This window comes from Aspergillus nidulans, chromosome III (genome assembly GCF_000011425.1).
Source record: "Aspergillus nidulans FGSC A4 chromosome III".
Taxonomy (NCBI): Eukaryota; Fungi; Ascomycota; class Eurotiomycetes; order Eurotiales; family Aspergillaceae; genus Aspergillus; species Aspergillus nidulans.
Window position 1 is genome coordinate 718423 of NC_066259.1, and position 14897 is coordinate 733319.

The window sequence follows — 14897 nt, forward strand, 5'->3', positions numbered from 1 at the left end:
AGTGCCAGTTTACTCTTGTTATGGGTATGACCATGGGTAGTATTGACATCGATCATCTTGGGACGATCAGGCTATAGTCAGTGATTGTAAGCATATTTAAATGGACGGCCTTGCGCACTGGTCAAAGTCTTGGTTGAAGAATGCAACGAATCCCAGAGCCACATGATGTTAGCAAACTCTCTGCCTTTTAACTCTGTTAATCCTCTTAGAGCCTAAATAAAATGGCCAAGGCAAGTAAGCTGATCTGTTGATAACATGACGTATCAGAGCGGAGTTTTTCGGTTAATTGTTAGCGTTGACGACCTCAGCTGAACTCCCCACAACCCATCTCCACCGCGGCATCACAATACATCCACAGTGAGCTGTGAAGGACTCTGCATTTTCTGCAAGGGTCTCTTTCGTCATCGGTATCACACAGCTTTGGACTGGACATCAGCGGAGAAGTCCGAAGAGGCCGTCGGATGAATGGAAAACAAGAGAATTCTTGCCGGTGGTCTCTCCACCTTTCAACAACACTCAACAGGCGCGTGCCAAACTTAGCTGATAGATGATGGTTTCATTGTTGCCGTGCGATGCCACTGTATAGCTGCTGCTACGGCAAAGTGTCTACCGATGGCCGAGAACTGGACCAGGGGCCGGATGAGGAGTGGTCAACGGCTTAAGAGTGGAGGTTTAAGGAGCCAAAAGTTCGGAAGAAGAGAGCAATAAACCAGTAACCATCCAATCGTCATTCCTGACTGGTACAGAATACCCGAAACATCATGCAGACTATTAAAAACCCAAAGGAAAGAGAATGCGAATTCCAGACATACAGGAATAGAGGAGGAAGAGAAAGAGGCATGAAAGTGCGCTGACTGAAAATTGAACGATGAATGTAAACCAGCATTCAAGGGGATATCGTTGCCATCACATCAAAGAACATAATGTGCCTAACGGAAAAAGAACAGAGACAGTCCGGATTTTTATCCCGCGTTCAAAGTTAGAAAGATTGTTGGAAAGCGACCTGCGCGTAGAGCAATTGAATGAAATGCGTGCCATGCCAGCCGGAGAAAAAAGGCATAAGAGTGTCGTGGCGTCAGTCCATCGTACATTGCAACCGTCTGTTTGCATTTATTTTTCGTCAACAAGGGTCCCATCTTCAGGAGTCAGACCAGACGTCTGCGCTCATGGATGAGACCGGATCCATGAAAGAATCGTATCCAGGGTTGGGTCTTCGGCAAGCCAGTGTCCTGCTCGTACGTCAGCGGCTCGGAGATCTGCGAAGACATGCTGATTCGAGATCTGTGCTAGCTCCTGCACTATAATTAGTGATGTTTTGCAGTACTAGTGAACGCAAAGGCGCAACACACCTCTCGTAAGGTGTTGCTAATAGTCTTCATCGGTCCGGCATGCTGTGGTCCAGGTCGCTGTCCGCGGAGGAGACCGTCTCGATGAATGATCCAGCGCTTAGCTGCCGCAGTTCGAAGGTAGATTCGATGGGCCTGGAATCGCCGGGCACTGCCGTCAAGGATGACTCTGATAATTGTCAGAACTATAGGCGGCCTTGACACGGCTTGGCTTCGAAAGTACTGTACCTTTGCAACTGGGCCTTTTCGGCCTCATCCGCAGAAGTGTTTGCCGGCGGCGGGCTGGGGGTATAGTTCGAAGCCATTAAGGCATTCGCGGCTGCCACGCACTCCCTGAGCACCCTGTATCCCTCTTCTGATTGATCCGCTGGTGGTACCGGCACATTGAGTTGGTTAATATGAACGAGCAGAGTACGGTAATCGTTCATGAGTTCGGCCACCCTTAGGGCGCGTGCTTGGTTAACTGGTATGATCAGTATACGCTTGCCTCTTCTAACACTAGAAAAGAGAGACACTGCTTACGTCCGTCGGCCATTCTTACTTCTCCGGTCTAGCTCGATTGTGCCTCAAGAGAAAAACTGCTGCTGGATCAATAACGAACAATAGTAGACAATAGCAGAAGTAAAGTGCAATGCAATAGTTAATGAGAGAAGAGAATGAATATAGACAATCAGGCACAGTTGAATGAGTACATACTTCGTTCGAATCTGGCACATTGTTGAGGGCGTGATATCCTTTTAAGCTTAATCTTCAACGGCAGCAACCACGAGCAGAACCCTATTCTGCTGGAGTTTGTAGAGCATTGCAAAAAGATCATCGTTAGCTGTGGCTGGCTGCACCAATGGCTTGCTGATACTCGCAGTCGACGAGACATCCCAGCTGGAAAGCCGCCGGGCCTTGTGGAGCTATAGCGAACGGACCAGGAGACGTGGGAACCATGTGCTGTCCGTCTCCAAATAGAATTTAGCTGCGCCAGACCAACAGACTAGGAGCAGCGGCCTGGGCACCTGGATAGTGGGACGAACCTAAGCAGCTGTGGCTAGTGAGTGGATGGTGCATTTGAATGGACACCGATATTATGAATCAATGAAAATGCCACACGGCTCGGGTTGATGTCACTGGAGAACCACCAAGAAGCATGGTTCTGCTGCAGGGGGAGTCCAAAAAGAATCATATTATTTCGTAGAAATGCAGTAACGCATGCGATAGGCCAAATTTTGAGAAATGTCCAGGGCTTATTCGCTGTGACGGCGTGGCTAGATCTCGGAATAGTTCACAACAAGAGCTTAAACTGAGGCTAGACGATAGGCCAGCTGGGGTCGTCGGTTGTTTCGTATCGTTCGCCACAGGCTGTCAAGAAGTGGAAAGCATAACCAGCAGATGGATCGAAACGACGGTCAAGTATTGGTCGGTCGGGCCAAAGCAGTTCTGGAAGGGTAGTCGAAGCGAACGCACGAACGGGGAGCAAGCCCACAGGCGGAGCTCAGCCACAGTCAACAGAGTCAATGCCAGCTGAACAGGGACCAGATGCAGCCTTAGGCTCGCTTCTCTGATTGATCCCTTGGTTCATAAGCCCACTCTCGTCTCGTCTTGATACTTAGTCGATGCGTTATCCGGTGGCGACTTTTACAAATCGTCAGCATGCCGACATAGTCCGGAGTCCGTTGTGCTATCGTGAGACCGGTGAGACTGAGACCTGAGACCTGAGAGACCTGGAACCGCATTACTGAGTTGGCTGCGCCCCGTCCAAGTTAACAGCTCGGCTTCAGGTCCGTTCGACTTGCAGATGCCCTGGGCCTGTAGAATCGTATATCCAGTCTTTCCAAATCAATCCTCAATATCAATCCTTATTGACAGGATGTCCTGCCCTTTGAACTCCTATTGCCACCAGCTTCAACAGTGATTCCGGCTACGAGAAGAAAAAGTAAGAGAGATTTACGTATCGAATGAGCCCGAGTTCAGAACGCGATCAATGTATCGTCTTGACAGTCGTTTACGTCTACCGCTAATACCGAGCCGGCTCGCGGCTTAGTCCTTCTCGGCGATGGCTTGCAGCCGTTCGTCAATCTCCTCCTCCGTCAGTGCCCGGAAATGAGGATCTGTGCCTTCTTTTCCGTCTGTTCGAGGACCGCCGGCGATGCCAATTTCCAATTCGTGCTTCTTAAAATCCACGCTCAGCACACTGCTCAGTGCCGTAATCCCCAGCTCGACTACCTCCTCCCAGCTGCCCTCTGCATAATCCTTGTTCTTCAGCTTCTTCTCCAGGTGATTGAGCGCCTCCTGCTGCTTCGGGCCCGAGGCAGTGGCCTTGTATCCAGCGTAGTATCCGGCGGGGTCACATTTGTACAGTTGTGGCCCTTTCTCTGAGTCCACAGAGCACAGGGTGATCGCAACTCCGAGTGGGCGCATGTATGCCTATATGCTATTAGGTTTTGCCTGTAACTTGGACTAACAACGCACTCTCTGTGTGTAAACCTGGTTGATATTGGCCAAACGTTTGGCAAGAACATCGCATGGCATCTCGTAACCGTATTTGTATCGAAACTCAGCAGCCTCACCACGAGCACGGTCGACGGAAGCTCTGGCATCGGCGATTGACCCGGTCATCACACATCCAACTGAAGGAGAGAGCCTGAAAATATGCGTGACGGACGAGGGGTCGATCAATTTATCCTAGACTTCGTTCAGAACGGCCTATATCGGAGTGACTTGGGCGACATACGGCAACTTTCTTCTGCGACAACACAACGGCACAGTCCTTTCCCCTCACGCCTATCGAGGTAATGTTCGCGGCAGTGATAGCTTTGAATGCATACTCTAGTTTGGGAACACCTGTTAGCGGGATCAAGATGGGCTGGAAGTCATGCTTGAGAGCAGATCGGGATAATGAAGGCGCTGTCTAGGTCCTGAATGCGTACCGACTTGGTAAAGACGACCCTGGTCCGAGAAGATGGTGATGTGCCTATCGTAACCTGCGCTTCCTGTTCAGCGTCAGCCGCGGATGAAGTCATGGTGGTCTGCCCAAGAAGCTTTGGGAATATACCAGACATGACTGTGGTATTCTGAACAGTACTTAACGAAAATGATTAGAGGTATGGAGAAAGAAGAGAGCGAGGTTTAGATCGGATGCAGGGAGAAGCTTGAGATTGGAAAACGGCTGTAGCTGAGGACGCGTGCTAAAGGATGCCTGGCAGAAGCTCAAGCTTCTGGCCTCACAAGCTCTCGTCACCGCCTTCCCTCACCTTTTTGCATCAACGCTCAGCATCAATTAGATCAAGTACTTCTCGGTTTAGATATATGCTTCAAGTGATATATACTATCGTCTATCTCAAGCAACTAGAAAAAAAATATGCTCCGAAGTTGTCATGCTGAAACGCCATAATGCCATCAGGATATTAGAACTTTTGACACTCCAAGAATCCAAACGAGTAGCTATCTATCAGTGAATATGTTGGTTGATACATGAAAAACAGAGCGGGTTGGTACCGTCATGGCAGAAACGAAGGCGAAAGCTAAGAGTCGCTGTCGCCACTTGAGCTCTCGCTGCTGCTAGAAAACTCTATGACAGCAGTCCGGGTCTTCTTCTTCTTCCTCTTAACGGGTTGTTTCTTCACAGATTCTGGTTTCTTGGAGCTCTTCTTTTCGTCATCGCTGTCGCTGTCGCTGCTGCTCGAGATTTCGATAACGGCGGTTCTGTTCTTCTTCTTTTTTATCACCTGCTGGTTCTGAGCGTCATTTTTGCCCTTCTGGGGTGGTGCTTTCAGATTCGACATGGTGAAGACCTTTCCCTCAACAGCAAAATAGACAGTTTCAGCACGTCGCCTCTTTCGGAACCTCTGCAGCATTTCCTCACTCAATCTCTCAAAGGCTTCGCCGAGGTCGTCCGTTGATTCACCTGCAGTGAGTTTCGTCCGGAAAGCGTATACGGCTTTTTTATAGTTCTCCATAGGTGACGGCTCCTGGTCGTCAACTGATCTCTCAGAAAGGTCCACATAGACTTCTTTTAACTCCTCAACATCCGCTTTGATAGCAGCTTGAGACAAATCCCGTAATCGTTGCTTGGCAGCCTCGCCCCTCAGCCCTTTCAGATATGAAAGTATAGCGGCATCATATGTAGCAGGGACATGCTCCAGCGAAAGAATATGTTTGAAGAGTTGAATCTCGCGGATTTTCTGGAACTTCCATGAGGACCGGTCGTTGTAGTACTGACTAAGGTAGGCGAGGACAGGGGACTCGCCCGAATTTTGCATTGTACTCGTTGAGTCCATGTCCCCTTTCACTTCCTCCCCCTTCTCCTTCTTGTTCTCCTTCCTCTCCTTCTTCTCCTTCTTCTCCTTCTTCTCCTTCTTCTCCTTCTTCTCCTTCTTTTCTTTTTTGCTTGATTCCCCATTCTCGTCATCCGCTTCTGCTTCCTCATCCCCCTCCACCGGCGACGGGGACTTGACCTTAGCCTCCGCCGAGAACGAGACTCTCTTCTTCTTTGTCTTGGGTTCGCCGATATCCTCCTTCTTCTCCTCGCTCACAGGTACATGAGCTTGCTCATCCTGCTCAGCAAGTCTCCGCTTCTTGTTATCACGATGATTTCTTTTATCAGCGACAGCGCCCTTCTCGCCCCTCTCTACGGCGTTTTCCTTGCTATCATCTTCTTGGTTTGTTTCCAATGTCTTCATATTTACATCGGCGTCGGCATCGGGTTCGGCGTCCTTAGTGCGCTTGAATTTGGAGCTCTTGGAACGGGGCCGCTTCGAGCTTGATTTCTCTTCGGCCATTGAGGAGGTGTTTCTGTAAGAAGGGTGCTAGAAGGAGGCTTCCCGAGTCGCACGTGCTCTTACAACCACAAACAGGAATTCAAGAATAACGAAGGGTGGAGACGAGGTGTGGTTGTGTCTGTCGTTGTTTTCTAGAAATTATTCGGACGCTTGAGAAATTTTCCACGTGATCAGATAGATACGGTGCTGTAATCGATAAACCTGATAAGAGCAGCTCACGAGCGATGGACTAAGACGTACCAAGACGAACTACAGAAGAGAGAGATCGATCACATAGCAATATACATAGTAGCAACCATATATATGTTTGAATGAACCGTACAATCATCATTTGACATTACTAGCTGGATTTGCTCCCATGACCCCAATTGAAGCCGCAAAACAATACACTATTCACCGCATGCTTCGAGAAATGTACTGCATGTATGCTATTGCTCAGTCGAATCCTTCTTTTCCTTTTTCGCTTGAGATTGCGTCTCTGTGCCTCCTGATTGTGGTGGTGCTTTCCGCCTTGCTCGCTCCCGCTCCCGCTCTTTATCTCGAGAGCTAGTACCTGTGGCTCTTCGTCTCCGCACAGGCTCATAGACTTCGTTAAAGTTCATAACGACACCCAAAAATCGCATATCTACGTCAGGCTGGTAGGCGAGGTCGCCGAGGAGGACGTTCAACCGTGAACGAAACTCCACTGAGAGGTCACGGAGGCGAGTTCGGAGGGATGGAAGCATATGGTCGTCCGCGGAGAGGTCGTGGTTTGCAAGAGAAGAAGGCGTAGCGACTCCATCGGCTCCAGATCCGACATTTGGTGTGATAGAAAATGACGAGGATGCGGAGGCGAGCCTTTGTGCCTGGCTGTGTCGGGAAGAAAGGAGGTCGCGCTCTGAGACTCCCCACTGACCCTGGGCAGTGCGCGTCTCAATCTTTGCGCTTAGCTCTTGCCGTCGAGTGAATTCTGCGACAGAAAACGAGTACAATCCGTCAACCGCGTCCTTGTAGGCCAGCATTATTTTTAAAATGTGATGTAGCTGAGCTAGGAAGCCTTCTTCCTGCTTGCCAGTAGTCTTTGTTGAGGATGAGCCTAGAAGACCCTTGTGTGTGATAGAGTTGAGGTACTTGGTATGAGCTTCTATTAGGTCGTCAAGCGTACACCCCGGCTTGCAAATAGACGCCTGCAGTTGATCCCAACTGGACTCAATGACTTCGAAGAGGATATAGTACTGTAATTGGCAGACAAAATGAATCATCTCCGCAATGACGCATCGTGCACGCTTCCAATCAGCGCCAACTTTGTCGTCAACGCTGCCTAGGACCCCTCTGGCGCCAGTCATGCAACGTCGCCATGTGCTGCCCAAGGAGAACTCGACGCGCTTCACGCGCCATAGGAAATTGAAGACTTTGAGATATTGCGTAGAGCCCCATGGTGTAATCACCACATCCACTGGTGCGTCGATCTTGTATTCAAGAGTGAAACAATCCCAACCGATCTCGCCATGACTGAGCTCGAGCATACGGGCGTCCAAACGTCGAAGGACATCTTGCGAGTCATATTGTGCATTAGAAGCGCGGATAGCATGTTCCAACTGTGCAGTCAGCGTGTGACGGTATTGTGAGTTTGCGGGACGATCAAGATTTGATGCCAATGATTCCATGAGTAAAGCGATGAAGTCGCCTTGGCCCAGCAGCAAATACTTCTTTAGCGCATGAAGGTGATCAAATAGCTTGAATTTTTCGTCCATTAGGTGGATTAATCGTGCCATTGTTGTCTTATATGCTTCATCAATTGAGGTCTCGAGACTGGCCGTGTCACCATAACGCAGCTCTTTGGAGGCCTCCTTCGAGTACGCCTCCACCCAACCAGAATCGCCACAGCCATATCGGATGAAGTTAAGAGACTTTCCAATAAGGAATACTTTTTTAGCGAATTCCTTGGTAATGATCGAAGGCACCATATCGTCTTCGAGTTTGTATTTGTCCTCCCATACACTAGTTGCAATGCGTCGTGGATCTGTACTAGGCCTGACCTCCGGTTCCACGACGAAGAACTCTTTGTACGGGTCTGAGAGCTCGCCATCGTAAATCCAGAGCCGCAACATACCGTAGAACGGCTTCGTTACGTGCGTGAGAAGTTTTTCTGCAAAATTACACACAAAAGGATCTCCGTGTGATGTGGAAAAGCCATGGATCAGGGACACTAATTGACCTCCTTTCTTGCCTGATAAAAGTCAGAGCAATCGAAACAGAAGGAATGAGATGCACTTACTCTGAGCCTCCTCAACAATTAAACTCATCAAACGCAACGCCATAGTCGCATCTCGTGTCCAAACAACGCATCTTTTCAACGTCACACCACTTTTAGAACCAGGCGATTCTTCAGGCGCAGCCAGCGCCCTGCGAATCTCACCTTCGAGCGTCGCTACCAATCCTAGGTAAGAACGAAGTTCATTCGAAAGAGCTGCCCGCAGACTCTGACTGACGAGACCCCCGTCACTGCTTTCAACAAAAGCAGAAAGACCGCGATATAGCAGACACGGCTCAGCTAGCGTATTTAGGAGAGACACCATAGGAAGAGGTAGTGTCGGAGGTAACTTGAGTGTAGAAGTTGACATGAACTGCATATCAGATGAGGACAGACCCTGTAGGTTGAAAGGCAAGTCACGCAAAAGTCCTGATTCACCACATTGTGTCATCCTTTCCTGCTCTTCATTCTTTTCCTCTCCATGTCCGTCAAAGGGTTCGTTTTGACGACTCATGCGCAGCCGCTCCGGCGCAGATCCATGCTCCGCATCTCGATTCCTTTCCCTTTCCTTGTCCTCTGTTCGCCGCAGTGAAGCCTTCCGTTCGACCCGCGCAGCCATCTGAGATGCTGATGAGCTAACGGCTGGGCCATCATCCTCCGAACTCGCCGCCACCCTGCCCCCCATTCTTTGCTCCTTTACAAGCATTCTTTGTAATTTGGACTGGTCCATCAGCGGACTGCGTGGCCTTTCATCGTCGTATGTGAAGCTCTCAGCGTTCTCCGTCCTCGATAGTCGATAGAGTAAGTATAGTATTCCCCATTTCTGCGACAGCACAGGCTGCGTCAACAGACGCGAATAGAGATTCGAGAACCGGACAGCCTTATCGGGACTTTCATTTTCGCGTAGCAGCTTCCGCTTAATCATATCCGCCGCGTTATTGATACTCTCTGCCCCTGTTGCACCCGTTAGGCTTCCTCGGCGGCCAATACCCAAACTCCCAGACGGTGCAGCTGGGTTGTCGGCTAAGTTTGCATGGCTGTCTATAGTACGCCACGCATGGTCGAGGAGGCGTTGGTGATATTGCTCCTCCGCTGCAGCTAGGGCTTCTTCGGCGTCGTCCGAATATTCGTCGGTGACGGCGGACGGAGGCAGTGGGGGAGCGAGAGAGTCGACAAGCTGCGAAAGGGCGTCATCGATGCGACGTGGACGTACATGGTGCCGACTTGACATTGTTATTTCTCCTCCCCCGGTCTCAACCACTTCGACAACTGGGCAGATATCCCTGGTGCTTTTCAGCTATTACCCGTCAAAGCAGTCAGATGGCGCTTCCGGTAGGACGCGACTTGGGCGTGGGGCGTCAGAGCAACGGGAGACGGAGGGGATTTGATTCACAGGCGTGACCGAGCATTTGCTGGACTCCACAAAATCATGCCAATACAAAATGTATAACTCTCTAAAGGCCCGTTCAATCCGTCGCGATGGTACTCGAGCTGAGAGGGAAAATGGAGTTGTTTGTCGCGTTTGGATTGTTTTGGTGGTTTGACAATTCGTCTGCCAAGCCTCACATGGGTATAACAACTGCGCACAGTATTAGATATACTAGTAAGGGTTGTACTTCTGGGACAAGGAACTCTGTTAAAGCTTTTTTTTTTTTTTTTCTTTTAATTAAGAGTTGTATTGTCAAAGTTAGTCACTAAATAAGACTACTGCAGTTGATGGGTATAACTCGCAATGAACACATCAAAGAAACATACAAGATAAAGCATGATTACAAACCCTTGCAAAGTGGAATCATCCCTCATATAAGAGTCACAGATGACTCTTATCAGAGACTTTTGCTTCTGGAGGCCCGAGGTACAACCTCAAAGCATATCCAACAAGCGTTTTGAAAACCCTCAGAGAACAAATATGAAAAAGAAGATGCAAGGCAAAACAGCAGTAGGGAATCCAAAGGGGAAAAGAGTCCTCATCAATCATGACCCATCATCAATCAATGCCCTCGATATCTCATCCTTATTCGTGAACATATGCACATCCTAGAACGAATCACATTATCTCATCCTTTAGGCAACTACTCCGGATACAGAGGATCCAGGACTCCATCGGAAGCGCTTCAACCCGCCTCGGACTGCTTCTTGACCGCAGGCTGCCGATGCTCTGCTACCTGGTACACCAGCATCACCAAAAACGGATCCTAAGCCAGTGCTTGTCTCCAGTTTGCCGACTTCACGGCCAAGCACATATCCCGCGGAGAAACTGATTGCGGAGAAAAGGACAACAACGCCAGCACTGATAACCCATGTCATCACTGCCGAGGATGACTCCGTGGTCGCCGAGCGCCGACTTCTCTTGGTGGCAGCATGACTAGACCCACGGTCCCTTGAAGCGCTCGTTCGCCGCTTTTCCCGAGTGGAAGAAGATTCTCGTGGTGAGTATGAGGGGACAGGTTGTTGCTGCTCTTTGAGTCGCTGTGAACGGGGTGAAGTGCGCACTTCTATGTTTGGTGGGGCGTCTTCGTTGACTTCGTCACCCATGGCCACGGATTCTGACACCAGACGGAACGATGCTGGCTGCACCCTAGGAGCTCCAGATTGTGCAGGTTGTGATTCGCACTTTGAAAGCCCTCGAGCTGCGGCTGCACAGGAAAGCAAGGTCGATAGACTCGCACGTAGCGCGGCATCATGATCTGCGTGGTAAGAAGGGGAAATTACATTGTAGGGACCATGTTGTTGATTCGACGACCGTTGGGATGAACGTGTGTCGGCTTGAGAGTTTCTTCGTATGGCGGTTCGACGACTGGAGGTAGATACATCGCTGTACGGCCGTTCGGTAGACCTAGTCCAGGAAGGCCCTTCGGAAACCGGAGGATGCGAGAAAACGTTTGGTTGAGGAACAAATGGAGATGAGCTTATACGCATGCCAAGCGCTGTAGAGCTTTCATCCTCATCACTGGAGGGGACTAAATCTCCAGCATGTGGCAGAGGAGGAGAAATGTCTTCATTCGAACTCGTGAGAACGCGATCTGATTCACTTTCACTCTCTTCATATTCATCCTGGCTACTGCTGGGTTCATGGGACGAATATTCGACTTGCGCTGTTGCGACGGCTGCCAGACGCTGCAGACGCCGTCGGCGGCTGCGGCGATGGTAGGTGTCAGGCTCTGTTTGCTGGACACGGAGGCCGGTAGTAATTATGTCATCGGTGGTTGCAGCTGAAGACAGAGATGAGGATGAAGGCTGGGAGGATACTTCGATCCACGAATCTATATAGTATTGGAGTGAGTACATGCTGATAACGCAGGAGTAATGTTTGAATATCTGACGATAAGACAAGTAGGGCGATGATAGACGAACAAACAGGCTGTAGATTCCTGGGTGATTCACGGGGAAAGGACTCACCTTCCGACCGTAAGGGCAAGCCTGAGCGTGACTGAAGCGCATCTCGCGTCACCCGGCCGGTAGTTGTCCTGGGCTCACCCCGCACCTGACGACCCAGAAGGTCATAATGATTTGGCTGCATCGCTGTAGATTTCGTCAGTGATAGAAAGAATGGATGGCGATTTTGTAGCGGTGATAGCGCAAAAGGATAGACGAGGACAAAAGCAAAAGAATAAGACCTCAGCAGGTAGTCAGACCACAGGGAGGGAGAGGGGGCCGATTATACCTGGTGGTTCAACCTGTCCAGGAGCAGCGGTCAAGCCAAACAATGGTGGTGGGGTTCGTGGAGAAAGCGACCCGAATTTCTAGATGATCGCCGGATATACCTCAAGCACACGAGTCGTCTGGCAAAGAAGAACAATGGAAAACTGAGTTTTACAGCAACTTGAAGATGGAAGGCAAGCTCGAGGATGCCTGATTGCTGATGCCGTGAGTCTAAGAGAATGGATGGGTCGAGGAATCATCGGATCGATGACAGCTGACTTATCCTCAACCACCTGCCCGCATCAGCGATCGACAAACGACCAGTGAGGGACAGTCCAACTGCGATACAAGCACGCGACTAACGAGATATAGAGACAAGACAATGGCGAAATAGAAGAAGGTCCACAGCGTGCGGAAATCGAAAAGGACCTACGGGAGGGGGAAATGGGGACAGATCAGATAAGTTCAGTGGGGAATTGCGGACCTAAAGGACCAAACTCAATAGAGAACGCCAAGACTACCCTGATTCCTGGCTTTACCACTAATAAGAAAAACAATCAGAGATCAGAAGGCGAAGCTAGTATTTGAGGTACGAAGAATCATTAGAGACATTGCGGCACCCTTGATGAAATTCATTGAGGTCTATCTCATGACACCGTTAACCTAGTTAAAGCAGAACTTTTGCCGGATTACCTAATAAAATACAGCATTACCGTGAGACCGTTGAAATCAAAACCCAGCGAAGAATACAGACGCAACACATATCTAAAAGGTCATCTTAGTACCCTTGAACTCAGGAATGCCACCCCTGGCGCGGTTAGGGGCACCCCCGGCACCACCGCCGCGTCCACCGAAGCCACCACGGCCACCACGGCCTCCACCACGAGGGCCTCCACGACCACCGCGGCCACCAAAACCACCACGGCCACCGCCCCCACCACCGTTGTTAGCACGAGGGGTGCTGAAGTCCAAACGGATCGGACGGCCGTCGATCTCGGCTCCTTGAAGCTCATTGTAAGCCTTGCGAGCCTCGTCAACGGAGGAGTACTGGACGTAACCGAAACCCTTGGGTCGACCAGATTCCATGTCAGTCGGCAGACGAATACCAAGGACATTTCCCTGGGGACCGAACACCTCGTGAACTGAGTCCTCGTTGGCACTAAAAGGCAGGTTGCCAACAAAGAGGGTGTCGCTCTCCGGGCTGGTCTGGTCGCCAAAAGAGCGGGCACGGTTTTGAGCGCGTTCCTTGAAGCCGCCCTGGTCCTTGTTGGCGGGGCGTCCGGTGGCGTAGTCGAGGTTGATCTTGCGGCCGTCAATCTCGTGTTCCTTCATGGCCTCGTAAGCCTTGGCAGCATCGGCAGCGTTGGTGAATTCAACATAACCGAATCCACGGGAGCGGCCAGTGTCGCGTTCGGTCATAATACGCGCGGACAGCTCACCGAACTGCTCGAACTCTTGGTGAAGCCACTCCTCGGTGACGTTCCAGGAAAGGTTGCCGACAAAGAGGTTAGCGGAGGCACCCTCCTCAGTCTTGGATTTCTTGGAAGCAGCAGCGGGCTCTTCCTCAGCCTTGCGCTTCTTAGAATCCGCTGGCTTGTCGCTGTCCTCAGACTCGGACCCGGAGCTACCAGACTCCTCATCAGAATCGGAAGAACTCTCCGAGCTGTCAGAGTCAGAATCAGACTCTTCCTTGGAGGTCTTGGCGTCGCCCTTAGCCTTGGCCGGGGCTTCCTCTTCGCTTTCAGAGTCAGAGTCCTCGCTGTCGCTGGACTCAGCAGCCTTAGCCTTGGCCTTGGGAACCTCCTCTTCCTCAGACGATTCATCGTCGGAATCAGAATCGGAGGAGTCAGAAGACTCTGACTCGCTAGACTCGGCCTTTTTAACCACCTTGGGTTCAGCCTTGGCCGATTTAGCGGGTTTCTTCTCCTCCTCACTCTCGCTCTCGCTATCACTCTCGCTGCTGGAGGCATCCTTCATCTCCTCATCGCTGTCGCTCGAGTCGGACTCGGACTCGGAAGATGATTCAGCCTTCTTAGCTTCCTTCTTCACCTCCTTCTTGACCGGCTTTTCATCCTCGCTCTCGCTCTCGCTAGAGCTGGAATCAGACTCAGATTCCGACTCGGATTCAGACTCAGAGCTGCTGCTGGGAGTAGGCTCCTTCTTCTTGCTCTTAGGCTTCTTCTCCTTGGAAGCGATCTCTCGAGCAATCTGCTTGCTCTTGGCCTTGGGAGACTGGGTAGCCTTGGTGACACCGGCATCCTTGACCTTGCTCAAGGCCTTGTCGGCAAGCTTTCCAGCACTCTCAGCGCCCTTCTTGACAACAGACTTGGTCTTAGACATTTTGACTATAGTGAGGTAGAACGGTTAGAAAGGTGCAACATGAGTGGCCGACGCCAATAGCAAGACTTACCTAATTATTTTCCGAAAAGAGAAAAAAAGAAAAGTGCGGCAAGCCCTCTAGTACTCAATCACCCGATTTGAAAATCCCACAGTGTTCAATGTCCAGAAGTGACTAAGCACGACTGGAAGTAGATCTCAGAAGAGATTTACGCGGACGCCCACAAGTAACCCACAACGGACAATGTTCAAGCCCACAGAAACGGACAGGAGATATGCAACTGTCTATGATATGAAACCCACAAGAAGATGGTAAGATCCCACAAATAGATGCTACAGCCCACAGCCCTCAGTGTGAAAAGCCCACAAACAAGGTCTCTGTTGAAGTGTATCTGGTAAGATACAGCTTGCGCTCCCACGTCAGTAGAAGTATATGAAATAGGGAAGATCAAATCAAAGTGATATAGCCAAAGAATAAGTCGAAACTTTTTTTTCCTTGGTGAGAAATTTAGGGAGTTGATAGGTGATGAAGGGAAAGGAAAAAAAAATTTTGGGAACTTTTGAGAAACA

General features: G+C 50.2%; 6 protein-coding genes across 6 annotated transcripts, besides 1 other annotated feature; all 6 read right to left on the bottom strand.

Moving 5' to 3' along the window:
* Positions 1 to 14897: part of a sequence feature (contig 1.84 954..621812(-1)) that runs on past both edges of the window.
* ANIA_04870 (uncharacterized protein) lies at positions 1165 to 1881 on the bottom strand (the record flags this gene model as incomplete). The annotated part of the gene is made up of 4 exons (XM_657382.1): positions 1165 to 1293; positions 1350 to 1515; positions 1575 to 1809; positions 1869 to 1881. 4 exons carry the CDS (start codon positions 1879 to 1881, stop codon positions 1165 to 1167), a joined length of 543 nt encoding a protein of 180 aa, XP_662474.1.
* Positions 3298 to 4504, bottom strand: prs2 (proteasome core particle subunit alpha 1). The gene is made up of 5 exons (XM_050611589.1): positions 4390 to 4504; positions 4265 to 4327; positions 4069 to 4163; positions 3807 to 4019; positions 3298 to 3761 (listed from the first exon to the last, which is right to left on the bottom strand). Exons 1-5 carry the CDS (start codon positions 4394 to 4396, stop codon positions 3375 to 3377), a joined length of 765 nt encoding a protein of 254 aa, XP_050467602.1. The 5' UTR covers positions 4397 to 4504; the 3' UTR covers positions 3298 to 3374.
* On the bottom strand, positions 4859 to 6115 carry ANIA_04868 (WKF domain-containing protein; the record flags this gene model as incomplete). Its single annotated transcript, XM_657380.1, has 1 exon — positions 4859 to 6115. One exon carries the CDS (start codon positions 6113 to 6115, stop codon positions 4859 to 4861), a length of 1257 nt encoding a protein of 418 aa, XP_662472.1.
* Positions 6544 to 9579, bottom strand: ANIA_04867 (protein gcpC; the record flags this gene model as incomplete). The annotated part of the gene is made up of 2 exons (XM_657379.1): positions 6544 to 8243; positions 8373 to 9579. 2 exons carry the CDS (start codon positions 9577 to 9579, stop codon positions 6544 to 6546), a joined length of 2907 nt encoding a protein of 968 aa, XP_662471.1.
* On the bottom strand, positions 10013 to 11868 carry ANIA_04866 (uncharacterized protein; the record flags this gene model as incomplete). The annotated part of the gene is made up of 2 exons (XM_657378.2): positions 10013 to 11611; positions 11748 to 11868. 2 exons carry the CDS (start codon positions 11866 to 11868, stop codon positions 10413 to 10415), a joined length of 1320 nt encoding a protein of 439 aa, XP_662470.1. The 3' UTR covers positions 10013 to 10412.
* ANIA_04865 (putative nucleolin protein Nsr1) lies at positions 12596 to 14879 on the bottom strand. Its single transcript, XM_657377.2, has 2 exons — positions 14401 to 14879; positions 12596 to 14335 (listed from the first exon to the last, which is right to left on the bottom strand). The coding sequence occupies exon 2, from the start codon at positions 14328 to 14330 to the stop codon at positions 12756 to 12758; it is 1575 nt and encodes a 524-aa protein (XP_662469.1). The 5' UTR covers positions 14331 to 14335; positions 14401 to 14879; the 3' UTR covers positions 12596 to 12755.